The sequence below is a fragment of the Drosophila miranda genome, chromosome 2 (assembly GCF_003369915.1).
Source record: "Drosophila miranda strain MSH22 chromosome 2, D.miranda_PacBio2.1, whole genome shotgun sequence".
Lineage (NCBI taxonomy): Eukaryota > Metazoa > Arthropoda > Insecta > Diptera > Drosophilidae > Drosophila > Drosophila miranda.
This window is the reverse complement of record NC_046675.1, coordinates 21,941,670-21,968,834: the sequence shown is the minus strand read 5'-3', so window position 1 is coordinate 21,968,834 and position 27,165 is coordinate 21,941,670. Positions and strand designations below refer to the sequence as shown.

General features: G+C 46.0%; 2 protein-coding genes across 17 annotated transcripts; both read left to right on the top strand.

The window, feature by feature from the left end:
* Positions 1–100: 100 nt before the first annotated feature.
* On the top strand, positions 101–11,551 carry LOC108157054 (flocculation protein FLO11-like). Of its 7 annotated transcripts, none has more exons than XM_033389049.1 (3): positions 101–185; positions 3,745–4,183; positions 9,264–11,551. In XM_033389049.1, exons 2-3 carry the CDS (start codon positions 3,872–3,874, stop codon positions 11,055–11,057), a joined length of 2,106 nt encoding a protein of 701 aa, XP_033244940.1. In that variant the 5' UTR covers positions 101–185; positions 3,745–3,871; the 3' UTR covers positions 11,058–11,551. The 7 variants fall into 7 exon arrangements, 6 of the variants coding, with proteins under 6 accessions (XP_033244940.1, XP_033244945.1, XP_033244939.1 ...); XM_033389054.1 differs by lacking the exons at positions 101–185; positions 9,264–11,551 and adding an exon at positions 367–1,010 and having other exon boundaries at positions 3,745–4,059; positions 4,171–6,602; XR_004471894.1 differs by lacking the exons at positions 101–185; positions 9,264–11,551 and adding exons at positions 368–1,010; positions 8,936–9,063 and having other exon boundaries at positions 3,745–6,384.
* A 1,152-nt stretch (positions 11,552–12,703) lies between these two features.
* LOC117185913 (flocculation protein FLO11-like) lies at positions 12,704–26,777 on the top strand. Of its 10 annotated transcripts, none has more exons than XM_033389055.1 (4): positions 12,704–12,810; positions 13,969–14,407; positions 19,487–20,786; positions 25,918–26,777. In XM_033389055.1, exons 2-4 carry the CDS (start codon positions 14,096–14,098, stop codon positions 26,409–26,411), a joined length of 2,106 nt encoding a protein of 701 aa, XP_033244946.1. In that variant the 5' UTR covers positions 12,704–12,810; positions 13,969–14,095; the 3' UTR covers positions 26,412–26,777. The 10 variants fall into 10 exon arrangements, with proteins under 10 accessions (XP_033244946.1, XP_033244947.1, XP_033244952.1 ...); XM_033389056.1 differs by lacking the exon at positions 12,704–12,810 and adding an exon at positions 12,927–13,145; XM_033389060.1 differs by lacking the exons at positions 12,704–12,810; positions 13,969–14,407 and adding exons at positions 17,340–17,432; positions 17,602–17,939 and having other exon boundaries at positions 19,159–20,786.
* The last annotated feature ends 388 nt before the right edge of the window (positions 26,778–27,165 follow it).

Here is a 27,165-nt window from a genome sequence, read left to right as displayed (position 1 = left end):
GTACAATACAGTATAAATGACGTGTGTATTAACTATCAACTGACAATTTTTGGTTAAATCAAATTCTAATTTCTTTTCAATCCTTGATTTTTTGCATTCATTTAAATAAAAGTTGTGAACATTGTAAACATTGCAATTGCACCAAAAAGAAGCGTTTTCGTGTGAAGGCAGTGGGACCTAGTAAGGTATGCATAAGCGCTCAAAACATGATGTAGGAAATCCATCACTGAGCGCTGATCAACTTGTAAACGCTGTAAAACCGTAGAGTTTTGTTCTGCAGAGAATCCCTATAGACTGAATATATATAATGCAGCGACTGCTTTTAGCTGAGCTCCTTCGGGTCAAAGGAGTTCTCTCTCGTTTTAATATATTCCCCTGCACGACTTTCATTTGTTTTCACTTTCGTTTCCATCATGGAAATGCTCTAGGCGGAGGGAGATTCTCCGTTCTGTGCTGGATTTAAAGTGTTTGACTTTGAGTGCGATGCTTTGTCTCGAGTCGAATGTGAAGCTGTTGCGTTCGGTGGAGAAGCAGGCGCCTCTATATGATCGGGATCACGGAAGCTACGGGAAGAGGTTGGCCAGCGAGAATTGTGCGGAAACAGAAGAGTCGGATCAGTGTTTCACAGCGCTCGCATTCAATATATTACTTTTCTTGGGTTCATTATGGCAAGCTCTTTTATAATATCATCAGTATTCAGTTTCTCTGTAATTTTATGCTCTGCTAGCAATGCGCGCCACAAAATAGCCAAACGCTTTATTCAGTTTTAGTATTTTTTCGTATTAATTGATATTTTTACAATATACGGCTACACTGGGAAAACTGACCTAAAATTGTTTGTGTTGACTAATTTTTAATTGTAGTTTAAGTTAGTTGTATAGTTTCAAATCTAAATCGGCGCCCCCAAATTGTGGTGCCCGTTGCAGTCTTCGCACCTCTTGGCGCTGCTCTGGCTGTATGACATTAGACTTGGCTAATAGACTAGCTATAAAACAGAGACGGCCTTATCGGTAAATCATGCAGTGAGAGCGAGAGATATATATACGTCCAGTAAGCTGGGAGCAACGCTGCTGCAGAGATTATTGACTGTTGCAATTTTAAGAACCAATTTTGCTGGCTGGCTGACTGTGTGTGCTGAAAAAACATCATATTATCAGTCATGATATTTCTCTCTTCGCAGAAAACTTAGCAGCTATAAGTGGAATAATTAACCTAAAAGTAAACAATTTCAGACACGTGAAAAGGCATTCCAAGTGGTCTCTAAAATCTAGTAATATATGAAAATATAAATGGAAAATCGTCAAATTGTGCTGCTCACCTCGTTAAAATGTATATTGTTGGCCTAATGTCATGTCTCTAAAGGTGCAACAGCTTTCTGAACACAATTGTCTTGTAAATGCAACTCTGTTTCGACTGGTAATCTGGCTATCGATGAGTGCCTATCACCACTAACCATACAGTATGTTGTACGTTGAATTTATTAATATAAAAATTTAACTTGTATAAGTTTATTATATTTTGCTTAGTTTTTATTTTCATTTATATGTATGTACATATATCTAACAGATTTAATTTTAGGCGGGGAACATGGATGTGACTTAATTACTTAAAAGTCTTGAAATTAAGTCATATCAAGTCGACTCAAAGGTCAGATTAATTTTTGACCCCATTTAATATATAATGGCCTCCTCGTGGTGTTCCCTGGGTACCGATCTTCAATCGGGAGCCAATTTGAGCGGCGACTTTAAGTACATATGTATGTATGTATTTACGTATATATATGTAGTTACATATATGAACATTCTTAAGGCATATCCTCTATTTATAGAAAGAAATATATATATTTATGCAAATTTATTTAAGTATATATATTTTTTTTCTTATATTGTATATTTAGATACATCATTGTTTTAGTTAAATAAAAAAAAAAGTCGAGAACCGACGGCGTTTGCATAATTTTTATAATTTATAATAAACCTGTTTAAAATAAGGAAATAAATGTGTAATTATATTATTGTAATATTTTATATTTTGTGGTATAAATCAAACAAATAACAGCTTTTATTTCATTTCCCGCGCCCTAGTGTACCATACCCCCACCCCCTGCCCATTCTTTATTTATTTTGTGGTGGGTAGGTCAGTCCATCAAAAGACCCAAAACAAGAACCAAACTCAAATTTCAGTTCTAGCGGCCAGCAATACTAAACACACACACGCAAAGTACGTGAGAATGCATGTGCACCCATACACTAAAACATGCTGGTGGCAAAACAGAACCAGACTTGAGAGAGTTCAAAAAATCTGAAAAAGCATACAATCACATATTTTTGTCGAAACATATTGCGTGTGTACTAACACATGCAAAGATGTTCTCTCTGCGCTCTCTCTCTCTTATGATGACGTCACTCTGGGGTACTGAACGCGCTAGCCAGTGTGTGCGCTTTCGTTGTATGAACTGGCACATCTATATACTGTTTGGTTAGTGCTATCTTTGGTGATCGCATGTTCTTTCTTTTTGCCACTCGTTGTGTTTATTAGTTAATGCACTTTTTGCATCTTTTCACGTGAGTTTTTTGCCTGTTTTTCTGCCTCTCGGAGTGATTTATAAGTTGAAATCATTTATATATGGTATTTTATTTGTGCTAAAAGGGCAGAGTACAGGGTTTCTTAGAATACATATGTATGTAGCGTGTGTGTGCTTTTTTTTTTCGTTCAATTAGTACGATCTAATTCCAAATTGTGAATCCTGGAGAGATGGGTGCGTCTGCGCTGTACGGATTAGGCACAGTTCCGCCTGCTCTAACCTTTCGTCTCCTCTGCAGCAGAGTTTCGTCATTCCGCTGCCACAGGCTGCCGCCATTAGCGCCACCAGCGTCTGCAGGGGTGTGTGTCTGTGTGTGCTTCGCTTCCAAATGTTTTAGGTTCGGTTCTTTTCATATAATATTGGAATATTGCCGATCAATATTTATCTAACACTCAAATACTTTCTAACTTTTACATAAATTGGAAACGTTGGATAATGCTGCCTATTAAACCAATGTTGCCACTTGCTATTTTTAACAAAACATATATTTGTCCAATTAGAATCCACGTTTTTTTTTACAGTGAACTTTTCCAACGCACAACGTTCACGCTCGTTTTTTAATGGTTTAATTTTAATTGAATTCGGCAAATAGGAATAACCTAATGTGGACCGCCGAGTAGACGGACTTATGTACGTCTATGTCTGTATGAATGCCGAGTCTTTAACCGCCAATATTCGATTAACTTTTGTAGCGGTGATAACGTTTCCTAGTGCATGCTGATGTATCCATGACCGTCTGTCTGTTGGTTTGTATTAACCCTTTGATCTTGAAGTTTGTAGAATGGGGTGTAACTGAATATTGGTGTGCATTTTTCTGTAATATTCATTCTATGTAACGAAAACCGCCAAAAGGCTGTAGGAGCTTTGAAAGTACCTTCTTCGACTTGACTATAGCGTTCAGTTTTGCTGACGATCAGGCTACCCCTATTTTAAGGCTATCAGAGGTTGCTATGCGCATTTGAGGTTGATTAATGGTTTACTATAGAAGATCGCGAATTGCGATTATTAGGGGGGTGTTTGGCACTGGGATTGCCAACCTTTACTGCACCAATCAGGGAAATGCTGCCACCTGCCACAGCCACACCTCTTTCCAAATATACGAATATACAAAATATTATATACACCTATGTCTATCTCTTCCTCGCCCTAACATGTTGCAGTGGAGAAGTGTATTGCGCAACGAGTACGCTCGCTGGATGAACGTCGACGCCTAACGGAACAAAGCGCTTACCCTCCCGATAAGAGAAAGATCCGAGTATCACCGGCGAGAGCACGATTCTTAAGACTATGAAGCCTTTAATAGGGGACGTCGAGCCGCAGCTAATGGCAGCTAATGAAAAGAAGCCATCGGAGAAAACTGAGAACAAGCCATCGAACATTTCCAAAATAAAAAAGAAATCCGAGGAGAATGAGAATGGCAAACGGAGCGAGGAACCAAAGGACTTCAGCTGGGACGAAGAGGAGTCGGAGCCCAGTTCGGAGAAGGAGGAGGAGTCGGAGTCCAGTTCGGAGGACGAGGAGGAGTCGGAGTCCAGTTCGGAGGACGAGGAGGAGTCGGAGTCCAGTTCGGAGGAGTCGGAACCCAGTTCGGTGAACGAGGAAGCCCCACCACAAGCCACTGTTGGCGCGACCGGAAAGCTGATGACCGGCGAGGTCAATCGTTTGACCATTCGCAAGAAGAACTTGTACGCCTCTGATTCGAGGGACCCCCTCGAGGCAATGGAATGCAGCACCGACGAGTTGAGCGGCTCTGGCAGCGGCAGCCTCATCGGCCGTTGTCCATATCGCACCGTTCGTGCCAAAGGAGTAGCTCCGACTACGGCTACGTCACAGTCCAAGCCAGGCATTACCATTTCGGGTCGCGGTAGCGTCGTGGGCAGAACTGGCAAGATCCCAGTCTCAAGTCCAAAGCCAAGCAGTCAAGGCTTAGTTTCAATCTTAAAACCATTCGCCAAGGCAACTCCTGCCTCTACATCCAGCTCTATGACGGCGTCCAACCTGGTTGTGCCCTCCACGCCTACAGTCTCAAGCAGCAGCCAGGTGACTGCCAGTCCATTGGCGAGCACGGTCGGAGCTGAAGTGGGAACCACCACAACTAGCTCTGTCGTGACCGTAAACTCCAGAGGCGAGACAGAAATGCAGACAGATTGCCTGGACATATTCACTGATCAGCACTTTTTAGAGATTGTACGCCCACAGATGGCGGAAATGAATCCCCGCCAGAAGTTAAACTTCATGAAAAAGGTATTCCATTCCATAATGGAAACCTTTGATGACGCCACTGACTTCCCAAAGGCTGAGGAGCTGCAGCACTTCAACATTAATACACCTTCTGGCTTTGAGCACGTCTCGGGTGGTGAGATGCTCCTGGTGCGAGAGCTAGTGAGTCTGGTTTGTTCCGCCAAGCGCTCGGACGCAATCTCAAAGCCCACTCCTCTGCCTGTCGTCACGGACACTCTGCGCCCAGTGGCTCGAGCCAAAACCCCAGCTCCTGTGCCAGTTGCACAACCGTGCTACCCCATTCAGCGCGCCACCACACAGTGCAAAGGAGTAAACCTGGTCGCGTCTCCGAAGGAGAAGGAGATCGGGCGCAACGCCAAGCCGAGCGGCGCGGTCACGATTGTCAGTCTCGGTGTTAATAGCCCCACGGAGGAGCTGGGCAAGAAGAGCGCCAGCAACTGTTCGGGGGCCAGCGTCAGTCGTGTTTCCCCGGCTCCTATGGGTAGATCCAGGAAAGGCTCAGCCGTAGTCATACCCGCCACACGCACAGGGGTCGCCTCCCCGATGAACACCCCATTCGGCTCGACCCCAGCACAGGTGTTGCTCACTAAGTCCGGACCGCTCAAGGTAAGCACAAAGTCCGTCTGCGAGCCCATGTTGACTTTAGGCCCGAAACCCGGCAACACAAACATGACGAATCTCATGGATGACGTCAAGCGTCGCCTGAGCCCCGACCCCGGCATGGTCCCGGACTACCAGCGGCCCCGCAACTCCAGGACCGTCGCACCTGTCCCCGGATCTATAGCTGGCCAAGCAGCAGCTGCCGCTGCCCCACACGACAGGAAGATGAGGAAGTCGACAGGTAGCGTATCCGCCAGCCAGGAGCAGCCCCCGCCGCCCGGCTTGGCTCTCAAAGGCCTCGTGCAGCCCAAGCCGGCCACCGGTTCCCCCCTTTCAGGTGGGCCCGGCCTTTCCCTGAAACGGAGCCTTCCGTTGGCCAACGCCCAAAAAAGCATGGCTGATGTGGTAGCCGATCCGCAAGAGCAGGAAATGCGTCGAACCCAAGGTTCAGAAGAGTATATGGAGACCGCTGGTACCATCGCAGCCGATGACTTCTCGGGCTTGCTGAAGGAAGATTTAGACGAAATTTTGGCCATGTAAGGGAATCCGAGAGTCCGCATAAACCTTGACGCATGCTTGAGATAATACATTTTGAATACTATACATTTATAATCCCAAAAGAATACTGAAAGTTTGCATGACAAAATTTTTAATTTTCTATTCGTATAACGGATTCCAATACTTGACATTCGGATAACCATTAAATAAATCACACGAATGAGCTATGAAATTATATACATAGATACATGGCTGTCTATTTTGACACTCGAGTATGTACAATACAGTATAAATGACGTGTGTATTAACTATCAACTGACAATTTTTGGTTAAATCAAATTCTAATTTCTTTTCAATCCTTGATTTTTTGCATTCATTTAAATAAAAGTTGTGAACATTGTAAACATTGCAATTGCACCAAAAAGAAGCGTTTTCGTGTGAAGGCAGTGGGACCTAGTAAGGTATGCATAAGCGCTCAAAACATGATGTAGGAAATCCATCACTGAGCGCTGATCAACTTGTAAACGCTGTAAAACCGTAGAGTTTTGTTCTGCAGAGAATCCCTATATACTGAATATATATAATGCAGCGACTGCTTTTAGCTGAGCTCCTTCGTGTCAAAGGAGTTCTCTCTCGTTTTAATATATTCCCCTGCACGACTTTCATTTGTTTTCACTTTCGTTTCCATCATGGAAATGCTCTAGGCGGAGGGAGATTCTCCGTTCTGTGCTGGATTTAAAGTGTTTGACTTTGAGTGCGATGCTTTGTCTCGAGTCGAATGTGAAGCTGTTGCGTTCGGTGGAGAAGCAGGCGCCTCTATATGATCGGGATCACGGAAGCTACGGGAAGAGGTTGGCCAGCGAGAATTGTGCGGAAACAGAAGAGTCGGATCAGTGTTTCACAGCGCTCGCATTCAATATATTACTTTTCTTGGGTTCATTATGGCAAGCTCTTTTATAATATCATCAGTATTCAGTTTCTCTGTAATTTTATGCTCTGCTAGCAATGCGCGCCACAAAATAGCCAAACGCTTTATTCAGTTTTAGTATTTTTTCGTATTAATTGATATTTTTACAATATACGGCTACACTGGGAAAACTGACCTAAAATTGTTTGTGTTGACTAATTTTTAATTGTAGTTTAAGTTAGTTGTATAGTTTCAAATCTAAATCGGCGCCACCAAATTGTGGTGCCCGTTGCAGTCTTCGCACCTCTTGGCGCTGCTCTGGCTGTATGACATTAGACTTGGCTAATAGACTAGCTATAAAACAGAGACGGCCTTATCGGTAAATCATGCAGTGAGAGCGAGAGATATATATACGTCCAGTAAGCTGGGAGCAACGCTGCTGCAGAGATTATTGACTGTTGCAATTTTAAGAACCAATTTTGGTGGCTGGCTGACTGTGTGTGCTGGAAAACATCATATTATCAATCATGATATTTCTCTCTTCGCAGAAAACTTAGCAGCTATAAGTGGAATAATTAACCTAAAAGTAAACAATTTCAGACACGTGAAAAGGCATTCCAAGTGGTCTCTAAAATCTAGTAATATATGAAAATATAAATGGAAAATCGTCAAATTGTGCTGCTCACCTCGTTAAAATGTATATTGTTGGCCTAATGTCATGTCTCTAAAGGTGCAACAGCTTTCTGAACACAATTGTCTTGTAAATGCAACTCTGTTGTGACTGGTAATCTGGCTATCGATGAGTGGCTATCACCAAAGCCTATCGCATGTTCTTTCTTTTTGCCACTCGTGTTTATTAGTTAATGCACTTGCTTAATCTTGTCACGTGAGTTTTTTTAATTATTCGAAGACATCCTACCTCTCGGAGTGATCTATAAGTTGAAATCATTTATACATATATGGTATTTTATTTGTGCTAAAAGGGCAGAGTACAGGGTTTCTTAGAATACATATGTATGTAGCGTGTGTGTGCTTTTTTTTCGTTCAATTAGTACGATCTAATTCCAAATTGTGAATCCTGGAGAGATGGGTGCGTCTGCGCTGTACGGATTAGGCACAGTTCCGCCTGCTCTAACCTTTCGTCTCCTCTGCAGCAGAGTTTCGTCATTCCGCTGCCACAGGCTGCCGCCATTAGCGCCACCAGCGTCTGCAGGGGTGTGTGTCTGTGTGTGCTTCGCTTCCAAATGTTTTAGGTTCGGTTCTTTTCATATAATATTGGAATATTGCCGATCAATATTTATCTAACACTCAAATACTTTCTAACTTTTACATAAATTGGAAACGTTGGATAATGCTGCCTATTAAACCAATGTTGCCACTTGCTATTTTTAACAAAACATATATTTGTCCAATTAGAATCCACGTTTTTTTTTACAGTGAACTTTTCCAACGCACAACGTTCACGCTCGTTTTTTAATGGTTTAATTTTAATTGAATTCGGCAAATAGGAATAACCTAATGTGGACCGCCGAGTAGACGGACTTATGTACGTCTATGTCTGTATGAATGCCGAGTCTTTAACCGCCAATATTCGATTAACTTTTGTAGCGGTGATAGCGTTTCCTAGTGCATGCTGATGTATCCATGACCGTCTGTCTGTTGGCTTGTATTAACCCTTTGATCTTGAAGTTTGTAGAATGGGGTGTAACTGAATATTGGTGTGCATTTTTCTGTAATATTCATTCTATGTAACGAAAACCGCCAAAAGGCTGTAGGAGCTTTGAAAGTACCTTCTTCGACTTGACTATAGCGTTCAGTTTTGCTGACGATCAGGCTACCCCTATTTTAAGGCTATCAGAGGTTGCTATGCGCATTTGAGGTTGATTAATGGTTTACTATAGAAGATCGCGAATTGCGATTATTAGGGGGGTGTTTGGCACTGGGATTGCCAACCTTTACTGCACCAATCAGGAAAATGCTGCCACCTGCCACAGCACTATCTTTATGGCGACCGTCTCGTGCCTTATACCTCTTTCCAAATATACGAATATACAAAATATTATATACACCTATGTCTATCTCTTCCTCGCCCTAACATGTTGCAGTGGAGAAGTGTATTGCGCAACGAGTACGCTCGCTGGATGAACGTCGACGCCTAACGGAACAAAGCGCTTACCCTCCCGATAAGAGAAAGATCCGAGTATCACCGGCGAGAGCACGATTCTTAAGACTATGAAGCCTTTAATAGGGGAAGTCAAGCCGCAGCTAATGGCAGCTAATGAAAAGAAGCCATCGGAGAAAACTGAGAACAAGCCATCGAACATTTCCAAAATAAAAAAGAAATCCGAGGAGAATGAGAATGGCAAACGGAGCAAGGAACCAAAGGACTTCAGCTGGGACGAAGAGGAGTCGGAGCCCAGTTCGGTGAACGAGGAAGCCCCACCACAAGCCACTGTTGGCGCGACCGGAAAGCTGATGACCGGCGAGGTCAATCGTTTGACCATTCGCAAGAAGAACTTGTACGCCTCTGATTCGAGGGACCCCCTCGAGGCAATGGAATGCAGCACCGACGAGTTGAGCGGCTCTGGCAGCGGCAGCCTCATCGGCCGTTGCCCATATCGCACCGTTCGTGCCAAAGGAGTAGCTCCGACTACGGCTACGTCACAGTCCAAGCCAGGCATTACCATTTCGGGTCGCGGTAGCGTCGTGGGCAGAACTGGCAAGATCCCAGTCTCAAGTCCAAAGCCAAGCAGTCAAGGCTTAGTTTCAATCTTAAAACCATTCGCCAAGGCAACTCCTGCCTCTACATCCAGCTCTATGACGGCGTCCAACCTGGTTGTGCCCTCCACGCCTACAGTCTCAAGCAGCAGCCAGGTGACTGCCAGTCCATTGGCGAGCACGGTCGGAGCTGAAGTGGGAACCACCACAACTAGCTCTGTCGTGACCGTAAACTCCAGAGGCGAGAAAGAAATGCAGACAGAGTGCCTGGACATATTCACTGATCAGCACTTTTTAGAAATTGTACGCCCACAGATGGCGGAAATGAATCCCCGCCAGAAGTTAAACTTCAAGAAAAAGGTATTCCATTCCTTAATGGAAACCTTTGATGACGCCACTGACTTCCCAAAGGCTGAGGAGCTGCAGCACTTCAACATTAATACACCTTCTGGCTTTGAGCACGTCTCGGGTGGTGAGATGCTCCTGGTGCGAGAGCTAGTGAGTCTGGTTTGTTCCGCCAAGCGCTCGGACGCAATCTCAAAGCCCACTCCTCTGCCTGTCGTCACGGACACTCTGCGCCCAGTGGCTCGAGCCAAAACCCCAGCTCCTGTGCCAGTTGCACAACCGTGCTACCCCATTCAGCGCGCCACCACACAGTGCAAAGGAGTAAACCTGGTCGCGTCTCCGAAGGAGAAGGAGATCGGGCGCAACGCCAAGCCGAGCGGCGCGGTCACGATCGTCAGTCTCGGTGTTAATAGCCCCACGGAGGAGCTGGGCAAGAAGAGCGCCAGCAACTGTTCGGGGGCCAGCGTCAGTCGTGTTTCCCCGGCTCCTATGGGTAGATCCAGGAAAGGCTCAGCCGTAGTCATACCCGCCACACGCACAGGGGTCGCCTCCCCGATGATCACCCCATTCGGCTCGACCCCAGCACAGGTGTTGCTCACTAAGTCCGGACCCCTCAAGGTACGCAGAAAGCCCAGTAGATTCTGCGTCTGCGAGCCCATGTTGACTTTGGGCCCGAAACCCGGCAACACAAACATGACGAATCTCATGGATGACGTCAAGCGTCGCCTGAGCCCCGACCCGGGCATGGTCCCGGACTACCAGCGGCCCCGCAACTCCATGACCGTCGCACCTGTCCCCGGATCTATAGCTGGCCAAGCAGCAGCTACCGCTGCCCCACACGACAGTAAGATGAGGAAGTCGACAGGTAGCGTATCCGCCAGCCAGGAGCAGCCCCCGCCGCCCGGCTTGGCTCTCAAAGGCCTCGTGCAGCCCAAGCCGGCCACCGGCTCCCCCCTGTCAGGTGGGCCCGGCCTTTCCCTGAAACGGAGCCTTCCGTTGGCCAACGCCCAAAAAAGCATGGCTGATGTGGTAGCCGATCCGCAAGAGCAGGAAATGCGTCGAACCCAAGGTTCAGAAGAGTATATGGAGAGCGCTGGTACCATCGCAGCCGATGACTTCTCGGGCTTGCTGAAGGAAGATGTTGACGACATTTTGGGCATGTAAGGGAATCCGAGAGTCCGCATAAACCTTGACGCATGCTTGAGATAATACATTTGAATACTATACATTTATAATCCCAAAAGAACACTGAAAGTTTGCATGACAAAATTTTTAATTTTCTATTCGTATAACGGATTCCAATACTTGACATTCGGATAACCATTAAATAAATCACACGAATGAGCTATGAAATTATATACATAGATACATGGCTGTCTATTTGGACACTCGAGTATGTACAATACAGTATAAATGACGTGTGTATTAACTATCAACTGACAATTTTTGGTTAAATCAAATTCTAATTTCTTTTCAATCCTTGATTTTTTGCATTCATTTAAATAAAAGTTGTGAACATTGTAAACATTGCAATTGCACCAAAAAGAAGCGTTTTCGTGTGAAGGCAGTGGGACCTAGTAAGGTATGCATAAGCGCTCAAAACATGATGTAGGAAATCCATCACTGAGCGCTGATCAACTTGTAAACGCTGTAAAACCGTAGAGTTTTGTTCTGCAGAGAATACCTATAGACTGAATATATATAATGCAGCGACTGCTTTTAGCTGAGCTCCTTCGTGTCAAAGGAGTTCTCTCTCGTTTTAATATATTCCCCTGCACGACTTTCATTTGTTTTCACTTTCGTTTCCATCATGGAAATGCTCTAGGCGGAGGGAGATTCTCCGTTCTGTGCTGGATTTAAAGTGTTTGACTTTGAGTGCGATGCTTTGTCTCGAGTCGAATGTGAAGCTGTTGCGTTCGGTGGAGAAGCAGGCGCCTCTATATGATCGGGATCACGGAAGCTACGGGAAGAGGTTGGCCAGCGAGAATTGTGCGGAAACAGAAGAGTCGGATCAGTGTTTCACAGCGCTCGCATTCAATATATTACTTTTCTTGGGTTCATTATGGCAAGCTCTTTTATAATATCATCAGTATTCAGTTTCTCTGTAATTTTATGCTCTGCTAGCAATGCGCGCCACAAAATAGCCAAACGCTTTATTCAGTTTTAGTATTTTTTCGTATTAATTGATATTTTTACAATATACGGCTACACTGGGAAAACTGACCTAAAATTGTTTGTGTTGACTAATTTTTAATTGTAGTTTAAGTTAGTTGTATAGTTTCAAATCTAAATCGGCGCCACCAAATTGTGGTGCCCGTTGCAGTCTTCGCACCTCTTGGCGCTGCTCTGGCTGTATGACATTAGACTTGGCTAATAGACTAGCTATAAAACAGAGACGGCCTTATCGGTAAATCATGCAGTGAGAGCGAGAGATATATATACGTCCAGTAAGCTGGGAGCAACGCTGCTGCAGAGATTATTGACTGTTGCAATTTTAAGAACCAATTTTGGTGGCTGGCTGACTGTGTGTGCTGGAAAACATCATATTATCAATCATGATATTTCTCTCTTCGCAGAAAACTTAGCAGCTATAAGTGGAATAATTAACCTAAAAGTAAACAATTTCAGACACGTGAAAAGGCATTCCAAGTGGTCTCTAAAATCTAGTAATATATGAAAATATAAATGGAAAATCGTCAAATTGTGCTGCTCACCTCGTTAAAATGTATATTGTTGGCCTAATGTCATGTCTCTAAGGGTGCAACAGCTTTCTGAACACAATTGTCTTGTAAATGCAACTCTGTTGTGACTGGTAATCTGGCTATCGATGAGTGGCTATCACCAAAGCCTATCGCATGTTCTTTCTTTTTGCCACTCGTTGTGTTTATTAGTTAATGCACTTGCTTAATCTTGTCACGTGAGTTTTTTTAATTAAGTTGAAATCATTTATACATATATGGTATTTTATTTGTGCTAAAAGGGCAGAGTACAGGGTTTCTTAGAATACATATGTATGTAGCGTGTGTGTGCTTTTTTTTTTCGTTCAATTAGTACGATCTAATTCCAAATTGTGAATCCTGGAGAGATGGGTGCGTCTGCGCTGTACGGATTAGGCACAGTTCCGCCTGCTCTAACCTTTCGTCTCCTCTGCAGCAGAGTTTCGTCATTCCGCTGCCACAGGCTGCCGCCATTAGCGCCACCAGCGTCTGCAGGGGTGTGTGTCTGTGTGTGCTTCGCTTCCAAATGTTTTAGGTTCGGTTCTTTTCATATAATATTGGAATATTGCCGATCAATATTTATCTAACACTCAAATACTTTCTAACTTTTACATAAATTGGAAACGTTGGATAATGCTGCCTATTAAACCAATGTTGCCACTTGCTATTTTTAACAAAACATATATTTGTCCAATTAGAATCCACGTTTTTTTTTACAGTGAACTTTTCCAACGCACAACGTTCACGCTCGTTTTTTAATGGTTTAATTTTAATTGAATTCGGCAAATAGGAATAACCTAATGTGGACCGCCGAGTAGACGGACTTATGTACGTCTATGTCTGTATGAATGCCGAGTCTTTAACCGCCAATATTCGATTAACTTTTGTAGCGGTGATAGCGTTTCCTAGTGCATGCTGATGTATCCATGACCGTCTGTCTGTTGGCTTGTATTAACCCTTTGATCTTGAAGTTTGTAGAATGGGGTGTAACTGAATATTGGTGTGCATTTTTCTGTAATATTCATTATATGTAACGAAAACCGCCAAAAGGCTGTAGGAGCTTTGAAAGTACCTTCTTCGACTTGACTATAGCGTTCAGTTTTGCTGACGATCAGGCTACCCCTATTTTAAGGCTATCAGAGGTTGCTATGCGCATTTGAGGTTGATTAATGGTTTACTATAGAAGATCGCGAATTGCGATTATTAGGGGGGTGTTTGGCACTGGGATTGCCAACCTTTACTGCACCAATCAGGGAAATGCTGCCACCTGCCACAGCCACACCTCTTTCCAAATATACGAATATACAAAATATTATATACACCTATGTCTATCTCTTCCTCGCCCTAACATGTTGCAGTGGAGAAGTGTATTGCGCAACGAGTACGCTCGCTGGATGAACGTCGACGCCTAACGGAACAAAGCGCTTACCCTCCCGATAAGAGAAAGATCCGAGTATCACCGGCGAGAGCACGATTCTTAAGACTATGAAGCCTTTAATAGGGGACGTCGAGCCGCAGCTAATGGCAGCTAATGAAAAGAAGCCATCGGAGAAAACTGAGAACAAGCCATCGAACATTTCCAAAATAAAAAAGAAATCCGAGGAGAATGAGAATGGCAAACGGAGCGAGGAACCAAAGGACTTCAGCTGGGACGAAGAGGAGTCGGAGCCCAGTTCGGAGAAGGAGGAGGAGTCGGAGTCCAGTTCGGAGGACGAGGAGGAGTCGGAGTCCAGTTCGGAGGACGAGGAGGAGTCGGAGTCCAGTTCGGAGGAGTCGGAACCCAGTTCGGTGAACGAGGAAGCCCCACCACAAGCCACTGTTGGCGCGACCGGAAAGCTGATGACCGGCGAGGTCAATCGTTTGACCATTCGCAAGAAGAACTTGTACGCCTCTGATTCGAGGGACCCCCTCGAGGCAATGGAATGCAGCACCGACGAGTTGAGCGGCTCTGGCAGCGGCAGCCTCATCGGCCGTTGTCCATATCGCACCGTTCGTGCCAAAGGAGTAGCTCCGACTACGGCTACGTCACAGTCCAAGCCAGGCATTACCATTTCGGGTCGCGGTAGCGTCGTGGGCAGAACTGGCAAGATCCCAGTCTCAAGTCCAAAGCCAAGCAGTCAAGGCTTAGTTTCAATCTTAAAACCATTCGCCAAGGCAACTCCTGCCTCTACATCCAGCTCTATGACGGCGTCCAACCTGGTTGTGCCCTCCACGCCTACAGTCTCAAGCAGCAGCCAGGTGACTGCCAGTCCATTGGCGAGCACGGTCGGAGCTGAAGTGGGAACCACCACAACTAGCTCTGTCGTGACCGTAAACTCCAGAGGCGAGACAGAAATGCAGACAGATTGCCTGGACATATTCACTGATCAGCACTTTTTAGAGATTGTACGCCCACAGATGGCGGAAATGAATCCCCGCCAGAAGTTAAACTTCATGAAAAAGGTATTCCATTCCATAATGGAAACCTTTGATGACGCCACTGACTTCCCAAAGGCTGAGGAGCTGCAGCACTTCAACATTAATACACCTTCTGGCTTTGAGCACGTCTCGGGTGGTGAGATGCTCCTGGTGCGAGAGCTAGTGAGTCTGGTTTGTTCCGCCAAGCGCTCGGACGCAATCTCAAAGCCCACTCCTCTGCCTGTCGTCACGGACACTCTGCGCCCAGTGGCTCGAGCCAAAACCCCAGCTCCTGTGCCAGTTGCACAACCGTGCTACCCCATTCAGCGCGCCACCACACAGTGCAAAGGAGTAAACCTGGTCGCGTCTCCGAAGGAGAAGGAGATCGGGCGCAACGCCAAGCCGAGCGGCGCGGTCACGATTGTCAGTCTCGGTGTTAATAGCCCCACGGAGGAGCTGGGCAAGAAGAGCGCCAGCAACTGTTCGGGGCCAGCGTCAGTCGTGTTTCCCCGGCTCCTATGGGTAGATCCAGGAAAGGCTCAGCCGTAGTCATACCCGCCACACGCACAGGGGTCGCCTCCCCGATGAACACCCCATTCGGCTCGACCCCAGCACAGGTGTTGCTCACTAAGTCCGGACCGCTCAAGGTAAGCACAAAGTCCGTCTGCGAGCCCATGTTGACTTTAGGCCCGAAACCCGGCAACACAAACATGACGAATCTCATGGATGACGTCAAGCGTCGCCTGAGCCCCGACCCCGGCATGGTCCCGGACTACCAGCGGCCCCGCAACTCCAGGACCGTCGCACCTGTCCCCGGATCTATAGCTGGCCAAGCAGCAGCTGCCGCTGCCCCACACGACAGGAAGATGAGGAAGTCGACAGGTAGCGTATCCGCCAGCCAGGAGCAGCCCCCGCCGCCCGGCTTGGCTCTCAAAGGCCTCGTGCAGCCCAAGCCGGCCACCGGTTCCCCCCTTTCAGGTGGGCCCGGCCTTTCCCTGAAACGGAGCCTTCCGTTGGCCAACGCCCAAAAAAGCATGGCTGATGTGGTAGCCGATCCGCAAGAGCAGGAAATGCGTCGAACCCAAGGTTCAGAAGAGTATATGGAGACCGCTGGTACCATCGCAGCCGATGACTTCTCGGGCTTGCTGAAGGAAGATTTAGACGAAATTTTGGCCATGTAAGGGAATCCGAGAGTCCGCATAAACCTTGACGCATGCTTGAGATAATACATTTTGAATACTATACATTTATAATCCCAAAAGAATACTGAAAGTTTGCATGACAAAATTTTTAATTTTCTATTCGTATAACGGATTCCAATACTTGACATTCGGATAACCATTAAATAAATCACACGAATGAGCTATGAAATTATATACATAGATACATGGCTGTCTATTTTGACACTCGAGTATGTACAATACAGTATAAATGACGTGTGTATTAACTATCAACTGACAATTTTTGGTTAAATCAAATTCTAATTTCTTTTCAATCCTTGATTTTTTGCATTCATTTAAATAAAAGTTGTGAACATTGTAAACATTGCAATTGCACCAAAAAGAAGCGTTTTCGTGTGAAGGCAGTGGGACCTAGTAAGGTATGCATAAGCGCTCAAAACATGATGTAGGAAATCCATCACTGAGCGCTGATCAACTTGTAAACGCTGTAAAACCGTAGAGTTTTGTTCTGCAGAGAATCCCTATATACTGAATATATATAATGCAGCGACTGCTTTTAGCTGAGCTCCTTCGTGTCAAAGGAGTTCTCTCTCGTTTTAATATATTCCCCTGCACGACTTTCATTTGTTTTCACTTTCGTTTCCATCATGGAAATGCTCTAGGCGGAGGGAGATTCTCCGTTCTGTGCTGGATTTAAAGTGTTTGACTTTGAGTGCGATGCTTTGTCTCGAGTCGAATGTGAAGCTGTTGCGTTCGGTGGAGAAGCAGGCGCCTCTATATGATCGGGATCACGGAAGCTACGGGAAGAGGTTGGCCAGCGAGAATTGTGCGGAAACAGAAGAGTCGGATCAGTGTTTCACAGCGCTCGCATTCAATATATTACTTTTCTTGGGTTCATTATGGCAAGCTCTTTTATAATATCATCAGTATTCAGTTTCTCTGTAATTTTATGCTCTGCTAGCAATGCGCGCCACAAAATAGCCAAACGCTTTATTCAGTTTTAGTATTTTTTCGTATTAATTGATATTTTTACAATATACGGCTACACTGGGAAAACTGACCTAAAATTGTTTGTGTTGACTAATTTTTAATTGTAGTTTAAGTTAGTTGTATAGTTTCAAATCTAAATCGGCGCCACCAAATTGTGGTGCCCGTTGCAGTCTTCGCACCTCTTGGCGCTGCTCTGGCTGTATGACATTAGACTTGGCTAATAGACTAGCTATAAAACAGAGACGGCCTTATCGGTAAATCATGCAGTGAGAGCGAGAGATATATATACGTCCAGTAAGCTGGGAGCAACGCTGCTGCAGAGATTATTGACTGTTGCAATTTTAAGAACCAATTTTGGTGGCTGGCTGACTGTGTGTGCTGGAAAACATCATATTATCAATCATGATATTTCTCTCTTCGCAGAAAACTTAGCAGCTATAAGTGGAATAATTAACCTAAAAGTAAACAATTTCAGACACGTGAAAAGGCATTCCAAGTGGTCTCTAAAATCTAGTAATATATGAAAATATAAATGGAAAATCGTCAAATTGTGCTGCTCACCTCGTTAAAATGTATATTGTTGGCCTAATGTCATGTCTCTAAAGGTGCAACAGCTTTCTGAACACAATTGTCTTGTAAATGCAACTCTGTTGTGACTGGTAATCTGGCTATCGATGAGTGGCTATCACCAAAGCCTATCGCATGTTCTTTCTTTTTGCCACTCGTGTTTATTAGTTAATGCACTTGCTTAATCTTGTCACGTGAGTTTTTTTAATTATTCGAAGACATCCTACCTCTCGGAGTGATCTATAAGTTGAAATCATTTATACATATATGGTATTTTATTTGTGCTAAAAGGGCAGAGTACAGGGTTTCTTAGAATACATATGTATGTAGCGTGTGTGTGCTTTTTTTTCGTTCAATTAGTACGATCTAATTCCAAATTGTGAATCCTGGAGAGATGGGTGCGTCTGCGCTGTACGGATTAGGCACAGTTCCGCCTGCTCTAACCTTTCGTCTCCTCTGCAGCAGAGTTTCGTCATTCCGCTGCCACAGGCTGCCGCCATTAGCGCCACCAGCGTCTGCAGGGGTGTGTGTCTGTGTGTGCTTCGCTTCCAAATGTTTTAGGTTCGGTTCTTTTCATATAATATTGGAATATTGCCGATCAATATTTATCTAACACTCAAATACTTTCTAACTTTTACATAAATTGGAAACGTTGGATAATGCTGCCTATTAAACCAATGTTGCCACTTGCTATTTTTAACAAAACATATATTTGTCCAATTAGAATCCACGTTTTTTTTTACAGTGAACTTTTCCAACGCACAACGTTCACGCTCGTTTTTTAATGGTTTAATTTTAATTGAATTCGGCAAATAGGAATAACCTAATGTGGACCGCCGAGTAGACGGACTTATGTACGTCTATGTCTGTATGAATGCCGAGTCTTTAACCGCCAATATTCGATTAACTTTTGTAGCGGTGATAGCGTTTCCTAGTGCATGCTGATGTATCCATGACCGTCTGTCTGTTGGCTTGTATTAACCCTTTGATCTTGAAGTTTGTAGAATGGGGTGTAACTGAATATTGGTGTGCATTTTTCTGTAATATTCATTCTATGTAACGAAAACCGCCAAAAGGCTGTAGGAGCTTTGAAAGTACCTTCTTCGACTTGACTATAGCGTTCAGTTTTGCTGACGATCAGGCTACCCCTATTTTAAGGCTATCAGAGGTTGCTATGCGCATTTGAGGTTGATTAATGGTTTACTATAGAAGATCGCGAATTGCGATTATTAGGGGGGTGTTTGGCACTGGGATTGCCAACCTTTACTGCACCAATCAGGAAAATGCTGCCACCTGCCACAGCACTATCTTTATGGCGACCGTCTCGTGCCTTATACCTCTTTCCAAATATACGAATATACAAAATATTATATACACCTATGTCTATCTCTTCCTCGCCCTAACATGTTGCAGTGGAGAAGTGTATTGCGCAACGAGTACGCTCGCTGGATGAACGTCGACGCCTAACGGAACAAAGCGCTTACCCTCCCGATAAGAGAAAGATCCGAGTATCACCGGCGAGAGCACGATTCTTAAGACTATGAAGCCTTTAATAGGGGAAGTCAAGCCGCAGCTAATGGCAGCTAATGAAAAGAAGCCATCGGAGAAAACTGAGAACAAGCCATCGAACATTTCCAAAATAAAAAAGAAATCCGAGGAGAATGAGAATGGCAAACGGAGCAAGGAACCAAAGGACTTCAGCTGGGACGAAGAGGAGTCGGAGCCCAGTTCGGTGAACGAGGAAGCCCCACCACAAGCCACTGTTGGCGCGACCGGAAAGCTGATGACCGGCGAGGTCAATCGTTTGACCATTCGCAAGAAGAACTTGTACGCCTCTGATTCGAGGGACCCCCTCGAGGCAATGGAATGCAGCACCGACGAGTTGAGCGGCTCTGGCAGCGGCAGCCTCATCGGCCGTTGCCCATATCGCACCGTTCGTGCCAAAGGAGTAGCTCCGACTACGGCTACGTCACAGTCCAAGCCAGGCATTACCATTTCGGGTCGCGGTAGCGTCGTGGGCAGAACTGGCAAGATCCCAGTCTCAAGTCCAAAGCCAAGCAGTCAAGGCTTAGTTTCAATCTTAAAACCATTCGCCAAGGCAACTCCTGCCTCTACATCCAGCTCTATGACGGCGTCCAACCTGGTTGTGCCCTCCACGCCTACAGTCTCAAGCAGCAGCCAGGTGACTGCCAGTCCATTGGCGAGCACGGTCGGAGCTGAAGTGGGAACCACCACAACTAGCTCTGTCGTGACCGTAAACTCCAGAGGCGAGAAAGAAATGCAGACAGAGTGCCTGGACATATTCACTGATCAGCACTTTTTAGAAATTGTACGCCCACAGATGGCGGAAATGAATCCCCGCCAGAAGTTAAACTTCAAGAAAAAGGTATTCCATTCCTTAATGGAAACCTTTGATGACGCCACTGACTTCCCAAAGGCTGAGGAGCTGCAGCACTTCAACATTAATACACCTTCTGGCTTTGAGCACGTCTCGGGTGGTGAGATGCTCCTGGTGCGAGAGCTAGTGAGTCTGGTTTGTTCCGCCAAGCGCTCGGACGCAATCTCAAAGCCCACTCCTCTGCCTGTCGTCACGGACACTCTGCGCCCAGTGGCTCGAGCCAAAACCCCAGCTCCTGTGCCAGTTGCACAACCGTGCTACCCCATTCAGCGCGCCACCACACAGTGCAAAGGAGTAAACCTGGTCGCGTCTCCGAAGGAGAAGGAGATCGGGCGCAACGCCAAGCCGAGCGGCGCGGTCACGATCGTCAGTCTCGGTGTTAATAGCCCCACGGAGGAGCTGGGCAAGAAGAGCGCCAGCAACTGTTCGGGGGCCAGCGTCAGTCGTGTTTCCCCGGCTCCTATGGGTAGATCCAGGAAAGGCTCAGCCGTAGTCATACCCGCCACACGCACAGGGGTCGCCTCCCCGATGATCACCCCATTCGGCTCGACCCCAGCACAGGTGTTGCTCACTAAGTCCGGACCCCTCAAGGTACGCAGAAAGCCCAGTAGATTCTGCGTCTGCGAGCCCATGTTGACTTTGGGCCCGAAACCCGGCAACACAAACATGACGAATCTCATGGATGACGTCAAGCGTCGCCTGAGCCCCGACCCGGGCATGGTCCCGGACTACCAGCGGCCCCGCAACTCCATGACCGTCGCACCTGTCCCCGGATCTATAGCTGGCCAAGCAGCAGCTACCGCTGCCCCACACGACAGTAAGATGAGGAAGTCGACAGGTAGCGTATCCGCCAGCCAGGAGCAGCCCCCGCCGCCCGGCTTGGCTCTCAAAGGCCTCGTGCAGCCCAAGCCGGCCACCGGCTCCCCCTGTCAGGTGGGCCCGGCCTTTCCCTGAAACGGAGCCTTCCGTTGGCCAACGCCCAAAAAAGCATGGCTGATGTGGTAGCCGATCCGCAAGAGCAGGAAATGCGTCGAACCCAAGGTTCAGAAGAGTATATGGAGAGCGCTGGTACCATCGCAGCCGATGACTTCTCGGGCTTGCTGAAGGAAGATGTTGACGACATTTTGGGCATGTAAGGGAATCCGAGAGTCCGCATAAACCTTGACGCATGCTTGAGATAATACATTTGAATACTATACATTTATAATCCCAAAAGAACACTGAAAGTTTGCATGACAAAATTTTTAATTTTCTATTCGTATAACGGATTCCAATACTTGACATTCGGATAACCATTAAATAAATCACACGAATGAGCTATGAAATTATATACATAGATACATGGCTGTCTATTTGGACACTCGAGTATGTACAATACAGTATAAATGACGTGTGTATTAACTATCAACTGACAATTTTTGGTTAAATCAAATTCTAATTTCTTTTCAATCCTTGATTTTTTGCATTCATTTAAATAAAAGTTGTGAACATTGTAAACATTGCAATTGCACCAAAAAGAAGCGTTTTCGTGTGAAGGCAGTGGGACCTAGTAAGGTATGCATAAGCGCTCAAAACATGATGTAGGAAATCCATCACTGAGCGCTGATCAACTTGTAAACGCTGTAAAACCGTAGAGTTTTGTTCTGCAGAGAATACCTATAGACTGAATATATATAATGCAGCGACTGCTTTTAGCTGAGCTCCTTCGTGTCAAAGGAGTTCTCTCTCGTTTTAATATATTCCCCTGCACGACTTTCATTTGTTTTCACTTTCGTTTCCATCATGGAAATGCTCTAGGCGGAGGGAGATTCTCCGTTCTGTGCTGGATTTAAAGTGTTTGACTTTGAGTGCGATGCTTTGTCTCGAGTCGAATGTGAAGCTGTTGCGTTCGGTGGAGAAGCAGGCGCCTCTATATGATCGGGATCACGGAAGCTACGGGAAGAGGTTGGCCAGCGAGAATTGTGCGGAAACAGAAGAGTCGGATCAGTGTTTCACAGCGCTCGCATTCAATATATTACTTTTCTTGGGTTCATTATGGCAAGCTCTTTTATAATATCATCAGTATTCAGTTTCTCTGTAATTTTATGCTCTGCTAGCAATGCGCGCCACAAAATAGCCAAACGCTTTATTCAGTTTTAGTATTTTTTCGTATTAATTGATATTTTTACAATATACGGCTACACTGGGAAAACTGACCTAAAATTGTTTGTGTTGACTAATTTTTAATTGTAGTTTAAGTTAGTTGTATAGTTTCAAATCTAAATCGGCGCCACCAAATTGTGGTGCCCGTTGCAGTCTTCGCACCTCTTGGCGCTGCTCTGGCTGTATGACATTAGACTTGGCTAATAGACTAGCTATAAAACAGAGACGGCCTTATCGGTAAATCATGCAGTGAGAGCGAGAGATATATATACGTCCAGTAAGCTGGGAGCAACGCTGCTGCAGAGATTATTGACTGTTGCAATTTTAAGAACCAATTTTGGTGGCTGGCTGACTGTGTGTGCTGGAAAACATCATATTATCAATCATGATATTTCTCTCTTCGCAGAAAACTTAGCAGCTATAAGTGGAATAATTAACCTAAAAGTAAACAATTTCAGACACGTGAAAAGGCATTCCAAGTGGTCTCTAAAATCTAGTAATATATGAAAATATAAATGGAAAATCGTCAAATTGTGCTGCTCACCTCGTTAAAATGTATATTGTTGGCCTAATGTCATGTCTCTAAGGGTGCAACAGCTTTCTGAACACAATTGTCTTGTAAATGCAACTCTGTTGTGACTGGTAATCTGGCTATCGATGAGTGGCTATCACCAAAGCCTATCGCATGTTCTTTCTTTTTGCCACTCGTTGTGTTTATTAGTTAATGCACTTGCTTAATCTTGTCACGTGAGTTTTTTTAATTAAGTTGAAATCATTTATACATATATGGTATTTTATTTGTGCTAAAAGGGCAGAGTACAGGGTTTCTTAGAATACATATGTATGTAGCGTGTGTGTGCTTTTTTTTTTCGTTCAATTAGTACGATCTAATTCCAAATTGTGAATCCTGGAGAGATGGGTGCGTCTGCGCTGTACGGATTAGGCACAGTTCCGCCTGCTCTAACCTTTCGTCTCCTCTGCAGCAGAGTTTCGTCATTCCGCTGCCACAGGCTGCCGCCATTAGCGCCACCAGCGTCTGCAGGGGTGTGTGTCTGTGTGTGCTTCGCTTCCAAATGTTTTAGGTTCGGTTCTTTTCATATAATATTGGAATATTGCCGATCAATATTTATCTAACACTCAAATACTTTCTAACTTTTACATAAATTGGAAACGTTGGATAATGCTGCCTATTAAACCAATGTTGCCACTTGCTATTTTTAACAAAACATATATTTGTCCAATTAGAATCCACGTTTTTTTTTACAGTGAACTTTTCCAACGCACAACGTTCACGCTCGTTTTTTAATGGTTTAATTTTAATTGAATTCGGCAAATAGGAATAACCTAATGTGGACCGCCGAGTAGACGGACTTATGTACGTCTATGTCTGTATGAATGCCGAGTCTTTAACCGCCAATATTCGATTAACTTTTGTAGCGGTGATAGCGTTTCCTAGTGCATGCTGATGTATCCATGACCGTCTGTCTGTTGGCTTGTATTAACCCTTTGATCTTGAAGTTTGTAGAATGGGGTGTAACTGAATATTGGTGTGCATTTTTCTGTAATATTCATTATATGTAACGAAAACCGCCAAAAGGCTGTAGGAGCTTTGAAAGTACCTTCTTCGACTTGACTATAGCGTTCAGTTTTGCTGACGATCAGGCTACCCCTATTTTAAGGCTATCAGAGGTTGCTATGCGCATTTGAGGTTGATTAATGGTTTACTATAGAAGATCGCGAATTGCGATTATTAGGGGGGTGTTTGGCACTGGGATTGCCAACCTTTACTGCACCAATCAGGGAAATGCTGCCACCTGCCACAGCCACACCTCTTTCCAAATATACGAATATACAAAATATTATATACACCTATGTCTATCTCTTCCTCGCCCTAACATGTTGCAGTGGAGAAGTGTATTGCGCAACGAGTACGCTCGCTGGATGAACGTCGACGCCTAACGGAACAAAGCGCTTACCCTCCCGATAAGAGAAAGATCCGAGTATCACCGGCGAGAGCACGATTCTTAAGACTATGAAGCCTTTAATAGGGGACGTCGAGCCGCAGCTAATGGCAGCTAATGAAAAGAAGCCATCGGAGAAAACTGAGAACAAGCCATCGAACATTTCCAAAATAAAAAAGAAATCCGAGGAGAATGAGAATGGCAAACGGAGCGAGGAACCAAAGGACTTCAGCTGGGACGAAGAGGAGTCGGAGCCCAGTTCGGAGAAGGAGGAGGAGTCGGAGTCCAGTTCGGAGGACGAGGAGGAGTCGGAGTCCAGTTCGGAGGACGAGGAGGAGTCGGAGTCCAGTTCGGAGGAGTCGGAACCCAGTTCGGTGAACGAGGAAGCCCCACCACAAGCCACTGTTGGCGCGACCGGAAAGCTGATGACCGGCGAGGTCAATCGTTTGACCATTCGCAAGAAGAACTTGTACGCCTCTGATTCGAGGGACCCCCTCGAGGCAATGGAATGCAGCACCGACGAGTTGAGCGGCTCTGGCAGCGGCAGCCTCATCGGCCGTTGTCCATATCGCACCGTTCGTGCCAAAGGAGTAGCTCCGACTACGGCTACGTCACAGTCCAAGCCAGGCATTACCATTTCGGGTCGCGGTAGCGTCGTGGGCAGAACTGGCAAGATCCCAGTCTCAAGTCCAAAGCCAAGCAGTCAAGGCTTAGTTTCAATCTTAAAACCATTCGCCAAGGCAACTCCTGCCTCTACATCCAGCTCTATGACGGCGTCCAACCTGGTTGTGCCCTCCACGCCTACAGTCTCAAGCAGCAGCCAGGTGACTGCCAGTCCATTGGCGAGCACGGTCGGAGCTGAAGTGGGAACCACCACAACTAGCTCTGTCGTGACCGTAAACTCCAGAGGCGAGACAGAAATGCAGACAGATTGCCTGGACATATTCACTGATCAGCACTTTTTAGAGATTGTACGCCCACAGATGGCGGAAATGAATCCCCGCCAGAAGTTAAACTTCATGAAAAAGGTATTCCATTCCATAATGGAAACCTTTGATGACGCCACTGACTTCCCAAAGGCTGAGGAGCTGCAGCACTTCAACATTAATACACCTTCTGGCTTTGAGCACGTCTCGGGTGGTGAGATGCTCCTGGTGCGAGAGCTAGTGAGTCTGGTTTGTTCCGCCAAGCGCTCGGACGCAATCTCAAAGCCCACTCCTCTGCCTGTCGTCACGGACACTCTGCGCCCAGTGGCTCGAGCCAAAACCCCAGCTCCTGTGCCAGTTGCACAACCGTGCTACCCCATTCAGCGCGCCACCACACAGTGCAAAGGAGTAAACCTGGTCGCGTCTCCGAAGGAGAAGGAGATCGGGCGCAACGCCAAGCCGAGCGGCGCGGTCACGATTGTCAGTCTCGGTGTTAATAGCCCCACGGAGGAGCTGGGCAAGAAGAGCGCCAGCAACTGTTCGGGGGCCAGCGTCAGTCGTGTTTCCCCGGCTCCTATGGGTAGATCCAGGAAAGGCTCAGCCGTAGTCATACCCGCCACACGCACAGGGGTCGCCTCCCCGATGAACACCCCATTCGGCTCGACCCCAGCACAGGTGTTGCTCACTAAGTCCGGACCGCTCAAGGTAAGCACAAAGTCCGTCTGCGAGCCCATGTTGACTTTAGGCCCGAAACCCGGCAACACAAACATGACGAATCTCATGGATGACGTCAAGCGTCGCCTGAGCCCCGACCCCGGCATGGTCCCGGACTACCAGCGGCCCCGCAACTCCAGGACCGTCGCACCTGTCCCCGGATCTATAGCTGGCCAAGCAGCAGCTGCCGCTGCCCCACACGACAGTAAGATGAGGAAGTCGACAGGTAGCGTATCCGCCAGCCAGGAGCAGCCCCCGCCGCCCGGCTTGGCTCTCAAAGGCCTCGTGCAGCCCAAGCCGGCCACCGGTTCCCCCCTTTCAGGTGGGCCCGGCCTTTCCCTGAAACGGAGCCTTCCGTTGGCCAACGCCCAAAAAAGCATGGCTGTTGTGGTAGCCGATCCGCAAGAGCAGGAAATGCGTCGAACCCAAGGTTCAGAAGAGTATATGGAGACCGCTGGTACCATCGCAGCCGATGACTTCTCGGGCTTGCTGAAGGAAGATTTTGACGAAATTTTGGGCATGTAAGGGAATCCGAGAGTCCGCATAAACCTTGACGCATGCTTGAGATAATACATTTGAATACTATACATTTATAATCCCAAAAGAACACTGAAAGTTTGCATGACAAAATTTTTAATTTTCTATTCGTATAACGGATTCCAATACTTGACATTCGGATAACCATTAAATAAATCACACGAATGAGCTATGAAATTATATACGTAGATACATGGCTGTCTATTTTGACACTCGAGTATGTACAATACAGTATAAATGACGTGTGTATTAACTATCAACTGACAATTTTTGGTTAAATCAAATTCTAAATTCTTTTCAATCCTTGATTTTTTGCATTCATTTAAATAAAAGTTGTGAACATTGTACACATTGCAATTGCACCAAAAAGAAGCGTTTTCGTGTGAAGGCAGTGGGACCTAGGCCAGGCCAATTCTACTGACAACGTATCCTAGGTGGCCGGACCAGCAGCCACTCGGATGCGGCCAATCAACAACAAAAACGACAACGTATCCTGGTGGCCGGACCAGTTCGCCACTTGGATGCGGCCAATATCATGATTCGTTGGCATCATTCACACGATGCCAATGCCACTCCATTCCACGATCGCATCTCGGGTGGCCGGACCAGTGCCACTCGATTGGATGCGCCATCTCCATCAGACAGATGCAACGTGGGCGGTCGGACCAGAGCCGCTCGCCATCAACACCATCATTGCCCACGATGCACGCCAACACTCACATCCAGCCAATAAACAACACAC